Source organism: Mobula birostris, chromosome 25 (genome assembly GCF_030028105.1).
Source record: "Mobula birostris isolate sMobBir1 chromosome 25, sMobBir1.hap1, whole genome shotgun sequence".
Lineage (NCBI taxonomy): Eukaryota > Metazoa > Chordata > Chondrichthyes > Myliobatiformes > Myliobatidae > Mobula > Mobula birostris.
Genome location: NC_092394.1, coordinates 62,236,740 through 62,252,035, shown reverse-complemented (window position 1 = coordinate 62,252,035; position 15,296 = coordinate 62,236,740). Strand labels below are relative to the sequence as shown.

Below are 15,296 nucleotides of genomic sequence, written 5' to 3'. Positions count from 1 at the left end.
TGGTCCTAGGGTTGAAGTTCTGAACTGGAAGAAGGCCAAATTTGAAGAAATGAGAAAGGATCTAAAAAGCGTGGATTGGGACAGGTTGTTCTCTGGCAAAGATGTGATCGGTAGGTCGGAAGCCTTCAAAGGAGAAATTTTGAGAGTGCAGAGTCTGTATGTTCCTGTCAGAATTAAAGGCAAAGTGAATAGGAATAAGGAACCTTGGTTCTCCAGGGATATTGCAACTCTGATAAATAAGAAGAAGAGGGAGTTGTATGAAATGTATAGGAAATAGAGAGTAAATCAGGTGCTTGAGGAGTACAAGAAGTGCAAGAAAATACTTAAGAAAGTAATCAGGAGGGCTAAAAGAAGACATGAGGTTGCCTTGGCAGTCAAAGTGAAGGATAATCCAAAGAATTTTTACAGGTATATTAAGAGCAAAAGGATTGTAAGGGATAAAATTGGTCCTCTTGAAGATCAGAGTGGTCGGCTATGTGCGGAACCAAAGGAAATGGGGGAGATCTTAAATAGGTTTTTTGCGTCTGTATTTACTAAGGAAACTGGCATAAAGTCTATGGAATTAAGGGAATAAAGTAGTGAGATCATGGAAACTACAGATTGAAAGGGAGGAGGTGCTTGCTGTCTTGAGGAAAATTAAAGTGGATAAATCCCCGGGACCTGATAGGGTGTTCCTTCGGACCTTGAAGGAGACTAGTGTTGAAATTGCGGGGGCCCTGGCAGAAATATTTAAAATGTTGCTGTCTACAGGTGAGGTGCCGGAGGACTGGAGAGTGACTCATGTTGTTCCGTTGTTTAAAAAAGGATCGAAAAGTAATCCGGGAAATTATAGACCAGTAAGTTTAATGTCGGTAGTAGGTAAGTTATTGGAGGGAGTACTAAGAGACAGAATCTACAAGCATTTGGATAGACAGGGACTTATTAGGGAGAGTCAACATGGCTTTGTGCGTGGTAGGTCATGTTTGACAAATCTATTGGAGTTTTTCGAGGAGGTTACCAGGAAAGTGGATGAAGGGAAGGCAGCGGATATTGTCTGCATGGACTTCAGTAAGGTCTTTGACAAGGTCCCGCACGGGAGGTTAGTTAGGAAAATTCAGTCGCTAGGTATACATGGAGAGGTGGTAAATTGGATTAGACATTGGCTCAATGGAAGAAGCCAAAGAGTGGTAGTAGAGAATTGCTTCTCCAAGCGGAGGCCTGTGACTAGTGGTGTGCCACAGGGAAGAGTGCTGGGTCCATTGTTATTTGTCATCTATATCAATGATCTGGATGATAATGTGGTAAATTGGATCAGCAAATTTACTGATGATACAAAGATTGGAGGTGTAGTAGACAGTGAGGAAGGTTTTCAGAGCCTGCAGAGGGACTTGGACCAGCTGGAAAAATGGGTTGAAAAATGGCAGATGGACTTTAATACAGACAAGTGTGAGGTATTGCATGTTGGAAGGACAAACCAAGGTAGAACATATAGGGTTAATGGTAAGGCACTGAGGAGTGGAGTAGATCAGAGGGATCTGGGAATACAGATACAAAATTCCCTAAAAGTGGCGTCACAGGTAGATAGAGTCGTAAAGAGAGCTTTTGGTACATTGGCCTTTATTAATCAAAGTATTGAGTAGAAGAGCTGGAATGTTATGATGAGGTTGTATAAGGCATTGGTGAGGCCGAATCTGGAGTATTGTGTTCAGTTTTGGTCACCAAATTACAGGAAGGATATAAATAAGGTTGAAAGAGTGCAGAGAAGGTTTACAAGGATGTTGCCAGGACTTGAGAAACTCAGTTACAGAGAAAGGTTGAATAGGTTAGGACTTTATTCCCTGGAGCGTAGAAGAATGAGGGGAGATTTGATAGAGGTATATAAAATTATGATGGGTATAGATAGAGTGAATGCAAGCAGGCTTTTTCCACTGAGGCAAGGGGAGAAAGAAACCAGAGGACATGGGTTAAGGGTGAGGGGGGGGGAAGTTTAAAGGGAACATTCGGGGGGGCTTCTTCACACAGAGAGTGGTGGGAATATGGAATGAGTTGCCAGATGAGGTGGTAAATGTGGGTTCTTTTTTAACATTTAAGAATAAATTGGACAGATACATGGATGGGAGGTATATGTAGGGATATGGTCCGTGTGCAGGTCAGTGGGACTAGGCAGAAAATGGTTCGGCACAGCCAAGAAGGGCCAAAAGGCCTGTTTCTGTGCTGTAGTTTTCTATGGTTTCTATGTCCAAGGCTTAACCAATGATATAGAAGACACAGTCATTGTGCAGAGCTCACCCCGAAGGATTTCTCCCAGCAGTTTCCAGAAAGCTCTCATTGACCGAATCATGCAAGCGAAATCCATTTGTTTCAAAAGCCAACAAAAACGCTCATTCATCCCATTTATGTTTCTCAGACATTGACATGGCTCTCTCATTTCTACATCTTCTAAAATTTAGCATAATCTCCGATTCTTCTCAAATGTTCTACTAAATATCTCCCTTTGGTCTTATTGGAAGCTTCCATCCTATGGACCACTCCTCCTAAATGTCAACACCCTCAGGCTATTTCAGACGCCATTGCAACAGAACCAGGTTACACCTTGCACACCAAACCAAACGTGGATGACTTGGGGAGGCCAAGCACACTTCAAGTGCATCTCTATGATATCTCCTGCTGCCTTCCTCCCATTAAAGGTATGTCATCTTTAAAAAAAATAACAAGACTTTTATAAAAAAGAATCATTTTTTTTTAAATCACTTTCTTTGGTCAGCAGCTGAAGGCACCGCACACAATACAGTTCTTACACAGATCAATTGCTTCCAGGTTTAAATCAGCTGACCTGCTATAAGTTCCTCAACAGTCTTTAAGGCAAGAGACCCAATGCCCTTATTTGCTCAACCTTGCAGTTAATTCCAATCCCAGAGCAATATGGTTGATCTGGGTGGCGCGGTCATACATCAGTTAGCTCTATGCTGTACTGCAGCTAGCTGTATGATCAGGGTTTAATTCCTGAACTGTAAAAAAATTACAGTACAAGGAGTTTGTACATTACCCCCGTGACCACTCAGATTTCCTCTAACATCCTAAAGATATACAGGTTAGGGTTAGTGAGTCGTGGGCATGTTATATTGGCACCAAAAATGTGGTGACACCTGCGGGTTGCCCAGCAAAGTACTTGCTGATTTGATTTGACGCAAACGACACATTTTACAGTATGTTTCAAAGTATTTAAGACAAATAAAATGAATCTCTATATCTTCACTCTTAACTGCCTCTTGAGTCACACAGGCCAGCAAGCCAGTCACTGGTACCAAGCATCTCACAACAATACAAGGCAGCAGTCCCACATCAGACTAATTAGGGGTGGATAAAAGTTTCCATGGCCTGATCCCAGTAATGATGAACACGGTGGCAGGAACTGCCGCAACTGAATTTCAGCTCACTGGAAAGATCATGCACCAGGGTCACAGATCAATGCTTACCCTTGTATCTTCACCAATGTATCCACACGTGACTTTTTCACCCTTAACCCAAAGTTCACTTGCTTGTGCCCTAGAGGAGCAAAATAACCGGGATTAGCTAGGAATATTAGTATCATAGTAATCACTGAAGAATTCTCAACAAGTACAAAAGAAACAATGTGTGTCCTCTGCCAGGATCCAGATAAGGGTTCACAGGGTACTGAACTTTCTCAGACACAATCATTCTACAGGCATCCAGAGTTTCTCAGCACCTCTGCCCAGTTACACCTTACACTCAAACAGCAAGCCCATTCAGTGAAATGGAGCAGAATATCAGCAAGGGAGAAAGTTCAGTATCAAAGACTATTTTCCCCAATTTAGTTTAAATATTCCTTGTATTCATTTTACATTTTTGTTTGCTTAAAAATCTGAAACATGTAATCATATATTTAATTTAATATATATTGAGTATTTGTCAATTGAGTCATTTTTCAATCACAAGATTGAGAACTGCCTCAGCCGGGGGAGGGGGGGTGACCCAGCTGCCAATTATGTTCTTTGGGTGGGGCTTTTTCATACGATGGCAAGGCCATCTGAGCATCACTGTTAGCTTCCAAATGAAGCTCACGTCTGGGGATAGTTCAAGGGAGCAGTTGTTCGTTGGGCACCTGATCAGCAAGTGCAGGCAGCCAGATGCTTGGTGAAACTCAAGGTCAACCATTCGGTACATAAATAAAACCCTTCCAATCTTCCAGTTCCTCTACAAATCCAGCTCCATCATGGACACTAGCCTCTCCACCACTAAGGACATCTTCAAAACAGTGATGCCTCAAGGCGACATCCATTATCAAGCACTGCCACCACCCAGGACATACCCTCTTCTCATTACTGCTATTCGGAGACTAAAGACACACATGTAACGCCTTAGGAACAGCTTCTTCCCCTCCTCCATCAGACTTCCAAATGGTCAGTGAACCCATATGCACTACCTTACTGTGTTTGCTATCTTCTGGCCCTGCTTGTTTAATTTTTTGTATGTTTCTTATTAGCGCAGGATATTTTATGACACCATACTGCTGACACAAAACAAATTTCATGACATGTCAATGACAATAAACCTGATTCTGAAATTTGAACCAATTACGTAACAACTAATCTGGCTTTGTTTTATTTACGTTAAGAAAAGCCTTCATAATTTTCAATCTCTCCATAAGCTGCTCTTCCATCAGAGCAAGCTCAGCTTCAGCATGAACTGAAGGCCTTCATTCTTGCCCTCAGTTAAGGAAATCAGAACTGCAGCCACAGACTAACTGTGGAAGACACTCAGCAGCTCAGCCAGCATCCGCAGAGGGAAACAGACAATCGATGTTCTGGGTCAAGACCCTTCACCTGGACTGAAAGATCAGATGGACAGTGTAGAGGTGGAGCAAAAACTGGCAGGTGATGGGTGGATCCAGGTGAGGAGAGGTGATGGCAGATGGAGGAACGGAAGATATAGTGACAGAGGCTGGGAGGTGACAGGTGGAGGCAACAAAGAACTGCAGATGACAGTTCAAAGTATCAGAGTATATACATGTCACCACATGACATTCCTGACATTATTTTTCCTGGAGATATACTCAGTAAATCTATAGAACTGTAAAAAGTGAAAGAGCAAAACCATTGAAGACAACAAACTGCAAATGCAAATATATATATATATAAACAGCAATAAATAACAAGACAAAAAGTCCCTTAAAGTGAGATCATTGGTTGTGGGAATCAATAGATGAGTGTAGATATTCTGCTTTGTTCAAGAGGCTAATGGAATGTAATAAGAGGAGGGTTGGACATGGAGGTGGGGTGGCAGATGGGAACAGTAGGGGGAGGGGACCCAGTGGGAGGAGGGCATCAGTGATAGGCAGATGGAGTAGGTAGATGAAGGGAAACAAGTAGAGTACCCAGGGGTATGAGGTGTATGTAAGAGGAACTGCACCCTGCACAAAGACCAAGGACTGAAGCTTCACGTCCCTTTTCCTTGAACGATGTCACTATGAGTTGGCAGGGAGGAGATGCACCAGGACTAGTGAGCACCAAGACCACCTACCCTCATTGCTCAAAGACACACCAGACATTCGAAATATTGTTCTTTTTTTGCCATGGGTAAGATGTTCAGAAAAGGAGAGATAAACTTATTGGACAAAATAACAGACAATTTAAAACATAATACAGAAAAACTTGAAGCCAAATAATCATGGGTGTATATAGGAGAGCTGATGTAAATAAAGCTTCAAATCTGACCTTACTCCAGCAAATTCCACTTTCTGTGTAATGTAAGCACAGGTATTAACCTAGAAGAAATGTACAGGGTTTTCAATGAGCAGTCACAATTGTTCCACTTCATAAATAATTACCTCATGCACTTAAATGTATCGCAAATATCTAGGCATTCACCTGCTTCCAGTTCACTCAGTGGCCACTTTATTAGGTACACCTGCTCGTTAATGCTAATATCTAATCAGTTAATCATGTGGCAGTAACTTAATGCAGAAAAGCATAGAGACATGGTCAAGAGGTTCAGTTAAAAACAAGAGAAAAATCTGTAGATGTTGGAAAATCCAAGCAATACACACAAAAAAAATGCTGGAGGAACTCAGCAGGCCAGGCATCATCTATGGAAAAGTGTAAACAGTTGACATTTCAGGCTGAGACCCTTCATCATAACTGGAGAAAAAAAGATGAGAAATCAGAGTAAGAAGGTGGTGGAAGAGGAGGAAGAAATGCAAGGTAGTAGGTGATAGGTGAAACTGGGAGAGGGGGAGGGGTGAAGTGAAGAGCTGGGGAGTTGATTGGTGAAAGAGATAAAGGGCTGGAGAAGGGACAATCTAATTGGAGAGGACACAAGGTCATGGAAGAAAGGGAAGGGGGAGGAGCACCAGAGGGAGGTGATCGGCAGGTAAGGAAATAAAGTGAGAAGGAAAAAGGAATGGTGCGGGGGCAGCTCATTACCAGAAGTTCAAGAAATCGATGAAGGCATGAAAATCGATTTCTCAAACTTCTGGTAATGCCCACCCACTCTTTTTAACCATTCCCATTTCCCTCTCTCACCTTATCTGCCCATCATCTCCCTCTAGTGTTCCTCCCGCTTCCCTTTCTTCCATGGCTTTCTACCTGCTCCAATTAGACCTATCACCTACTACCTTGTATTTCTTCCTCGCCTCTCCCAACCGTCTTACTCTGACTTCTCATTATTTTTTCCAGTTCTGAGGCAGAGTCTTGGCCCCAAACATCAACTGTTTATTCTTTTCCATAGATGCTGCCTAGCTTACTGAATTCCCTTCAACATTTTGTATGTATTGCAAGAGGTTACCAAACATCAGAATGGGCAGAAATGTGATCCAGGTAACTCTGACCGTGGAATGATCATTGGTGCCAATCTGGGTAATTTGAGCATCTCAGAAACCGCTGATCTACTGGGATTTTATTTTTATCTATTTTGAGATATAGCATGGAATAGATTCTTCAAACCAGGCCACTCAGGAAATCCCCACAAACCCAGATTTAACCCTATCCTAATTACATAATGTACAATGACCAATTAATCTACTGACTGGCATGTTTTTGGACTGTGGGTGGAAACTGCAGCGCTGAGGAAAACCCATGCATTCCATGGGGAGGATGTAAAGACTCTTTAGAGGATGCCGGGATTGAACTCCAAACTCTGAGACCCCAAGCTGTAATAGCATTGTACTATGTTACCATGGTGCCACACTGTTTAGAGCTTATGGAGAATGGTGTGAGAAACAAAAAACAAAAATGCCTTGTTAATGAGAGAGGTCAGAGGAGAATGGCGAGACTGGATCAAGCCTTCAGGAAGGCGACAGTAATTCAAATAACACGCGTTATGACAGTGGTGTGCAGAAGAGCATTCCTGAACGCACAGATGTCAAACCTTGAAGTGGGTAGGCTGCAGTAACAGAAGCACACTCAGTGGCCACTTTATTACGTACAGGAGGCAGCTAATTAAGTGGCCACACTGTATTTGCGCAGTGCTGTGTTGTTAAGTACAAACAACCAAACCTCAACACTAAACACATTGTGGTATTGGCCCCAACACCCAGAGCCCCATGAATTCACTCAAGGAACATCATTTTGGCCATTTTGGATTTAGAGGAATGTATATGTATGGGTGGGAGGGAGCAATGAGTACTATTATTCTTTTCTCGCTTCATGTTCTGTGTTGTCCTACTGAGCATCATGGGTATGCTATGTTGGCGCCATAATGTTTGGCGACACTTGCGGACTGCCCCCAGCACACCCTCAGGTGTGTTAGCTGTTAACGCAAACAACAGATTTCACTGGGTGTTTTAATGTACACGTGAGAAATAAACGAACCTTGATCTTGAATCTAATTTACAATCCCAGCTGAATGTCTCTCACTGTTGTGCTCTCAAACCAATACCACAATCCAATGAACTGAAATCCTCACTGCACAGAGTTCAGACTGAATAATAACTGTACCTCACTGGTTTCTTACAGGCAACAGTTACTGAAACAGGACAATAACAGTTTGAAGAAGTGGCCGTGGGGGGTCTCCTTCCAATTCACACTTCATTTCCTAACACAGATCATCCAGCAAAGAGTATTCCGTCACTACCACCTCCAATGCATCTACAGAGACCTTCACCCTCAGAACCATCCAAACACATGGAAGCTGAGCTCCATGAAGCAGAGAGATCAGCAAAACAAGGGGATGGAACGATCACACCGAGTCCTGCAGCGAGCCTGCACACAGCCAAACCCCGGAAACCTGGAATCACTCCCCCAAAGAAACGATGAGGCTGGGGGAAATCAGCTGGACATCCCAGAGCTATTAGGTGCAGATACCAAAGACTATGCGACCAAAGCTGATAAAATACACAACAGCAGGAATGAACTGAATGACAGCTGAAATTCCAGGGGCTGAGTGGCCTCGATAAAGCTTCGATTATTCGGAAAAGGTGCTCATTACACTCCACTGAATTTCAAATTTCCCACAACTCACCAGGTTTTTCTTCAGCCGCCACATGTCGCTGCGCCCAATGTACTGATCCTTGAAGGTCAGCTCCACCAAATCAAGAGTGATGTCCTGTTAAATGTTCAGAGAAAAAACACAGGGAAATATTAACAGAAAGGGCAAATCCAAGCAGAAACACTTTGTAAAAGTTCAGCAAATTACATCAGTGCAAAAGACAGGAATAATCAACCCGACAACCTATAGATGAGATCAAAGCTCTGCTGTTCTGCCACATCTGGCTGGGAATGGTTTGGATAATGAAACAGCCACTGAGCGGTGCTGGCCGCAGTACCATCAGTAAACTACACAATAGAGAGCCAAATATCTTGGTGCCAAAGACGAGGCTAAAGCAATTACAAAAAGACGGGTTACACCTGAACCCAAAGGGGTCCAATATCCTAGCAGGTAGGTTTCATAGAGCTGTTAGGGAAAGTTTAAACTAATTTGGCAGGGGGATGGGAACTGGAGTGACAGGACTGAGGAAGGGGAAAACAGAAATAAATCAAAGATAGCGGGCAACAGAGATGATAGAAAGGACAGGCACGATGTGAGGCATAATCACAGCCAGTGGTATGAGTTACAGGGCAATCGAGGCATGGTGCAGTTAAAACAGAAAGCAACAAATACTGGACTGAAAGTGTTATATTTGAATGCACACAGCACAGGAAATAAAATGGACGATCTTGAAATTCAGCTACAGATTGACAAGTATGACGTTGTGGCCATCTCTGAAACTTGGCTAAAGGATAGCTGCCATTGGGAGTTGAACGTCCAAGAATATACAATGTATCGAAAAGCTAGGTTAGTAGGCAGAGGGAGTGGTGTTGCCCTGTGTTTCAGAAATAATATTAAATCATCAGAAAGGGATGACAGTTCGGAAGGTGTAGAGTCTCTAAAGGTTGAGTTAAGAAAGGGCAAGGGTAAGATAACCCTAATGGCAGTTGTATACAGGCCTCCAAACAGCAGCCGGGATGTGGATTACAAATTACAGCAGGAGATGGAAAAGGCATGTCAGAAGGGCAATGTCATTTCTTCTATTCTTTCTCCCCAGCTGTGCAGAGTTTTTAGAGATGCAATTATTATAGGTAAACTACCACAATCATTTTATGGAGCCCCTATTTCCTTAATTTAAAAAAAAAGGATCCGACTGAATGTGCATCATATAGACCGATATTCTTATTGAATGTTGATTCAAAAACTTGTATTTAGGTTAGAAAAGGTCTTACCTCAAATTATTTCTGCAGATCAAACTGGATTTATTAAAAATCGTTATTCATCTTTTAATATTAGGAGATTAATAAATATTATTTATACTCCCTCACTGAGAACTCCAGAATGTGTTATTTCATTAGATACTGAGAAAGCTTTTGACAGAGTTGAATGGCCATATTTATTTACCACGCTTGAGAAGTTTAATTTTAGCCCGATGTCTATATCCTTGATTAAATTGATATATCATACTCCCCTAGCTTCGGTTTTCACTAATAATCAAAGATCTCCCTTTTTTCGATTATTTCGTGGCATTAGGTAGGGTTGTCCTTTAAGTCTTTTATTATTTGATATTGCTTTAGAACCTTTAGCAATTGCTATTTGAGATTCACCAAATATTTCTGGTATTACTCGTGGGAAAGAGATACATAAGTTATCATAAAATGCAGATGATTTAATATTATATATTTCTGACCCAGAAAAATCCATTCCTGCAACTTCATCCTTGTTGGATAAGTTTAGTAAATTTTCTGGTTACAAACTGAATCTTAATAAGAGTGAACTTTTTCCGTTAAATATGATGGTTCTAAACTATAAAGGTTTACCATTTTAGATTAGTTACTGATCAATTTACCCGTTTAGGAGTTAAAATTACTAAGAAGCATAAGGATTTATTAAAGGTTAATTTTATACCCTTACTTGACCAGATTAAAGGTTTGATTACTAAATGGTCACCAATGTTTTTGTCATTAATTGGTCGGATCAACGCTGTTAAGATGATTATTTTACCGAAGTTTCCATATTTATTTCAAGCACTGCCAATTTTTAATTACAAAATCTTTTTTTGATAATGTGGATTCAAAAATGTCTTCATACATATGACAGAATAAAAATCTAGACTGGGTAAAAGATACTTACAAAAGCCCAAAAAGGAGGGTGGCTTAGCATTGCCAAACTTTAGATTCTACTATTGGGCGATTAATACTCGTTATTTAAAATTTTGGACATGGAATTGGGACACAGTTTTAAGTCCACAATGGGTTCATCTTGAATGTAATTCGGTTTCAGGACTTTCATTGGGGTCTATTCTAGGGACCCCACTTCCTTTTGACTTTTCTAAATTGGACAAACAAATGGGCTGAATGGCCAACTTCTGCTCCTTTGTGTTATGGTGTTATGGATAACCCAACAGTTAAATATACTCTTCGAATATGGCTTCAGTTCCAAAAATTTTTTGGATTGAATCAATTTATTTTAGCAAGCCCTATTATATCTAACTTTCTCTTTCATCCCTCATTTTTGGATCAAGCATATCTGGTCTGGAAAACAAAAGGTATAATACTTTTTCTGATTTATTTTTAGGTAATTGTTTTATGTCTTTTGAACAATTATCTGATAAATATAATTTACCTAGATCACATTTTTTAGATATTAACAGATTAGAATCTTTTTAAACAACCTTTCCGATTTAATATTCTACTGATATAATGGAAAAAATTTTGGATTTAAACCTTTTTCAGAAACGTTCAATAGCAATTATTTATAATATGATAAGGAAAATAAATCCAGATGTTTCCAATACAATTAAGAATGACTGGGAAAGGGAACTTAAGCTTACCTTACCTACTGAGAAATGGCAAAAAATTTTCCAACTAGTTAACCCTTCCTCTATTTACATTGGGCTCATATGTCTAAAGATAAATTAGCTCATTATTACTCTCATATAAACCCTGTATGTTAGTGGTCACCAACCTTTTTAAGCTCAAGATCACCTACCTCGACCTTAGTGAAAGGCAAGATTACCTACTAAATCGTTCAGAGAAAACACAGCTCAGATTGTACTTCCAATTTGAGGCCTTTTATTTGGGCTAAATGTATTTGAATTACACAAAATACTTTCGTCAAACTTTCAAATTAGTTCAAACAAGAAAACACTGTAACTGGCATATCAAACAGGCCATAGCTGTCTTTCTTTAAGAATATTACAATACTTCACACCTTTAATTCTAAGTTTCATTATTTAGTTTTATTTCAACATGAAAAATAAATGAATAAAAATTGACTGTTGCACTCAGTGTGATGACTGGGGCTGAATACTTTCTGTTAGTTCCCTGAAAAATAACTACAGACAGCCAGTCTGAGACAGTCTGTGAGGTGTCTGTCAGTAAGAGAGCTCCTGCACTTAGATTTAATAATTTTCATCTGTGAAAATGTAATTTCACACAGATAAGTTGACCCAAAGTAGGCACTGACTTTTAGTGCACATGCAGTGAGATAAGGAAACTTCTCCCTGCTGACAAGCCCCCAAAAGTCACCGTCCCCTGATCTTGCTTTAAGCTTGATGTCATTTTGTAAATCAATTATTTCCATTTCAGAATCACTTGGCACACCAAATACTTGCTGGAGTTTGGCTGCTATCTGCTCTATATCAATCGGCAGAAATGGGTTTGAAATAAATGCAACAATACCTTGCATGATGTTTAACTCCCCAAAACGCCGATCCAACTCTATTGCCAGTTTGTCTAAGTGAGCACAGTACTGCTCAGGGCGAAAAGCATTTTTTTCCGTGATGGCTGCATTTTTTCCAAGTTGGGAAAGTGTGTCAGCCTCTCTTTCTTTAAATTTGAAATCCAAACACCAAGCTTGGCCTTAAAACGCATTTACGTGCTTATTATGTGGGTTAGGTGTTGGTCTTTTCCCATGAGCTCGTTATTAAGTGCATTTAATTTAGCCATAATGTCTGTCAGAAACGCTAAATCCAGTAGCCACACATCATCTAAATCCAGTAGCTCCCCGTGCTCCTCATTTCTTGTTGACAGGAAAGTCTTTATCTCAGGCAGCAAGTCAAGAAATCGTTGCAGCACTTTGCCGCGACTCAACCACCGAACATCAGCATGAAGAATTACTTCTCCGTAAGCAGCATCGAGCTCATCCAATAACGCCTTGAATAAGCGGTGCTGAAGCACTTTTGCTCGAATCAAGTTTATCAGTTTAACCACCAGTGTCATTACATGAGAAAAGTCCACGACCTTCACAGCCAAGGCCTGCTGATGAATCACACAGTGATAATCTAGGAAGCCGGGAAAATCAGGGTCATTACAGCACAGTGCTATAAAACCAACGCGCACACCGCACATTGCTGGAGCCCCATCAGTAGTGATTGCCACCAGTTTATGAACGGGGATGTCATTTTCACGGATATATTTTTTAAACTCATTGTAAATATCCTCACCTCTTGTTCTCTCCTTTAATTGCAAAAGAGTGAGGAAGTCCTCCTTTGTTGTAAAATCCTGGAAAGCCATTCTGATAAATACAACAAGCTGAGCTGTTTGCATTACATCCAGGGATTCATCGAACCGCAGTGAAAAATATTCACAGAGTGACAAGTCCTTTAACACTTGTCGATCCACGTCCTCTGACAGTGACTCCACCCTCCTTGTCACTGTTGCAGGGCCAAGCGGTGTATTACATATTGCAGGTTGATGTCGTTTTTGCTTTTAAAGTCATTAAAAACAGTCTCTGCGATAATGACCATTGCTTCCTTGAATAAATCGCCATCTGTAAAAGGCTTCTTGTGTTTAGCCAAAAGGTGACTTACACGAAATGAAGCTTCAATAGCAGCCTTATTTTCAGCAGCATGTTTTGTGAAAAAGGATTGCTGGGCCTTCAACCCCGATTTCAGCTCCTCAACTTTCCTGGCATGAATTGCACTGTTTGTGGGGTAGGTGTCTTTAAATTCCTGGTGTTGTGGTGCCGCTCCAGATTCCCTCTTTTAGACGGTGCTTGTGTTTGGTGGCACAACATACATACACACTTGTCTTTCACCAAGGTAAATAGAAATTCCTCTTCCCATTTTGGATGGAAGTTGTACATTTTCGCCTTCTTTCGTGGAGCCTCCGCCATGCTAGCTAGCTACCTTGCAGGATATCACGAGTGAGTGCCGTATATTGATGTTTGCGACAGTCTGTAATCTTATCTATTCTAATTGGTTACTTTGATGCAGCACAAGCTACGCTGAAAATGCGCTGCATGGCGGGGGAGCTATACACACATGCAGAAAGAAAAACCCCGCAACCCAGAAACAATCTCTCTTTACAAATAGTTTTCAATAGTGAAAATATTGCTATATTGCCATTATCCTAATTAGTATTACTTATTTTTATAATGCTCACATTACAACAGTATTTGTGCATTTATTTTTCTTTTTTTTTGGGATCAACTGGGAAAGTCTCAAAGGTCGACCAGTCGATCGCGATTGACGGGTTGGCGACCCCTACTGTATGTGATAGATGTCATTCTGAAATAGCCTCATTAACTCACATGTTTTGGTCTTGTCCTTTATTGAAGAAATATTGGGACGATATTTTTGATATTATTTCAACTGTCTTGAATATTGATTTACAACCTCATCCTATTACTGCTATCATCATTTGACCTCTTCAGCTTGTCAGATGATTGCTTTTGTTGCTCTAATGGCTAGAAGATCTATACTATTGAATTGGAAAGAGATTAATCCTCCAACTACATTTCATTGGTTTTCTCAAACTATATCTTGTTTAAATCTAGAAAAAATCAGAAGTGTCATTTATGACCCATTTATTAAATTTGATGAGACTTGGAGACCATTTATTCAACATTTCCACATGATATAATTTGACCCTTGCCAAATCTATTTTGTGATTTTAATATGTGGGGAAAGGAGTGGAAGTGACGACACTATTGATTCTATCTGAGGTATCATAATAGCCCTTTCCTTTTCTTTTCTTTAGTTTTCTTTTAGTTTGGGTAGATTAGTTTTTTTTTTAAAAAAGGGGATTTTTTTTTTCTTTTTCTGTTTTTTTTTTTACGGTATTTTGTATTTTATGTATACCCTTTATATATTTTATTGTTAATTGGTGAGACTTTGGGAGGTTTACTAGCTATGTGTTACTTGACTGTATACTTCTATAATATAATTATTAATAATTAATACAATCCCAATCACTCTGTACTTATTTTTTTGTAATGTGTATGATGTTGAAACTAATAAAAAGATTGAAAAAGAAAGAAAAGAAGGGCAATGTCATGATAATAGTTAGGGGATTTTATTATGAAAGTGGACTGGGAAAACCAGGGCAGTACTGGACCTCAAGAGAGAGAATTTGTAGAATGTCTAAGGTATGACTTTTTATAACAGCGTGTTATTGAGCCCACTAGGGGATCGGCTGTGCTAGATTGGGTGTTGTGCAATGATCCGGAGGTGATAAGAGGGCTTAACGTTAAGGAATCCTTAAGGAACAGTGATCACAATGTGATCGAGTTCACTTTGAAGTTTGAGAAGGAGAAACTAAAATTCAATGTGTCAGTATTCCAGTAGAATAAAGGAAATCACAATGGCATTAGAAGGGAAACTGGCCAAAGTTGACTGGAAAGAGACACTAGCAGGAATGACAGCAGAGCAGCAATGGCTGGAGTTTCTGCAAAAATTGAGGGAAGTGAAGGACATATATATTCCAAATAAGAAGAAATTTTTGAATGGAAGAAGGACACTATCATGGCTGACAAGTGAAGTCAGAGCCAAAGTAAAAGCAAAAGAGAGGGCATACAAGGAAGCCAAAGCTAGTGGGAAGACAAAGGAC

At 40.3% G+C, this 15,296-nt stretch overlaps 1 protein-coding gene across 8 annotated transcripts in view; it reads right to left on the bottom strand.

The window, feature by feature from the left end:
- Positions 1 to 15,296, bottom strand: part of depdc5 (DEP domain containing 5, GATOR1 subcomplex subunit) — a 234,001-nt gene that overhangs the window by 200,025 nt on the left and 18,680 nt on the right. For all 8 annotated transcript variants that reach the window (XM_072243711.1, XM_072243716.1, XM_072243712.1 and 5 more), the window contains exons 5-7: positions 8,458 to 8,541; positions 5,715 to 5,764; positions 3,456 to 3,525 (exon numbers count right to left, since the gene is read on the bottom strand). In XM_072243711.1, the coding sequence (XP_072099812.1) occupies positions 3,456 to 3,525; positions 5,715 to 5,764; positions 8,458 to 8,541 (204 nt within the window). The remainder of the gene's footprint in view (positions 1 to 3,455; positions 3,526 to 5,714; positions 5,765 to 8,457; positions 8,542 to 15,296) is intronic.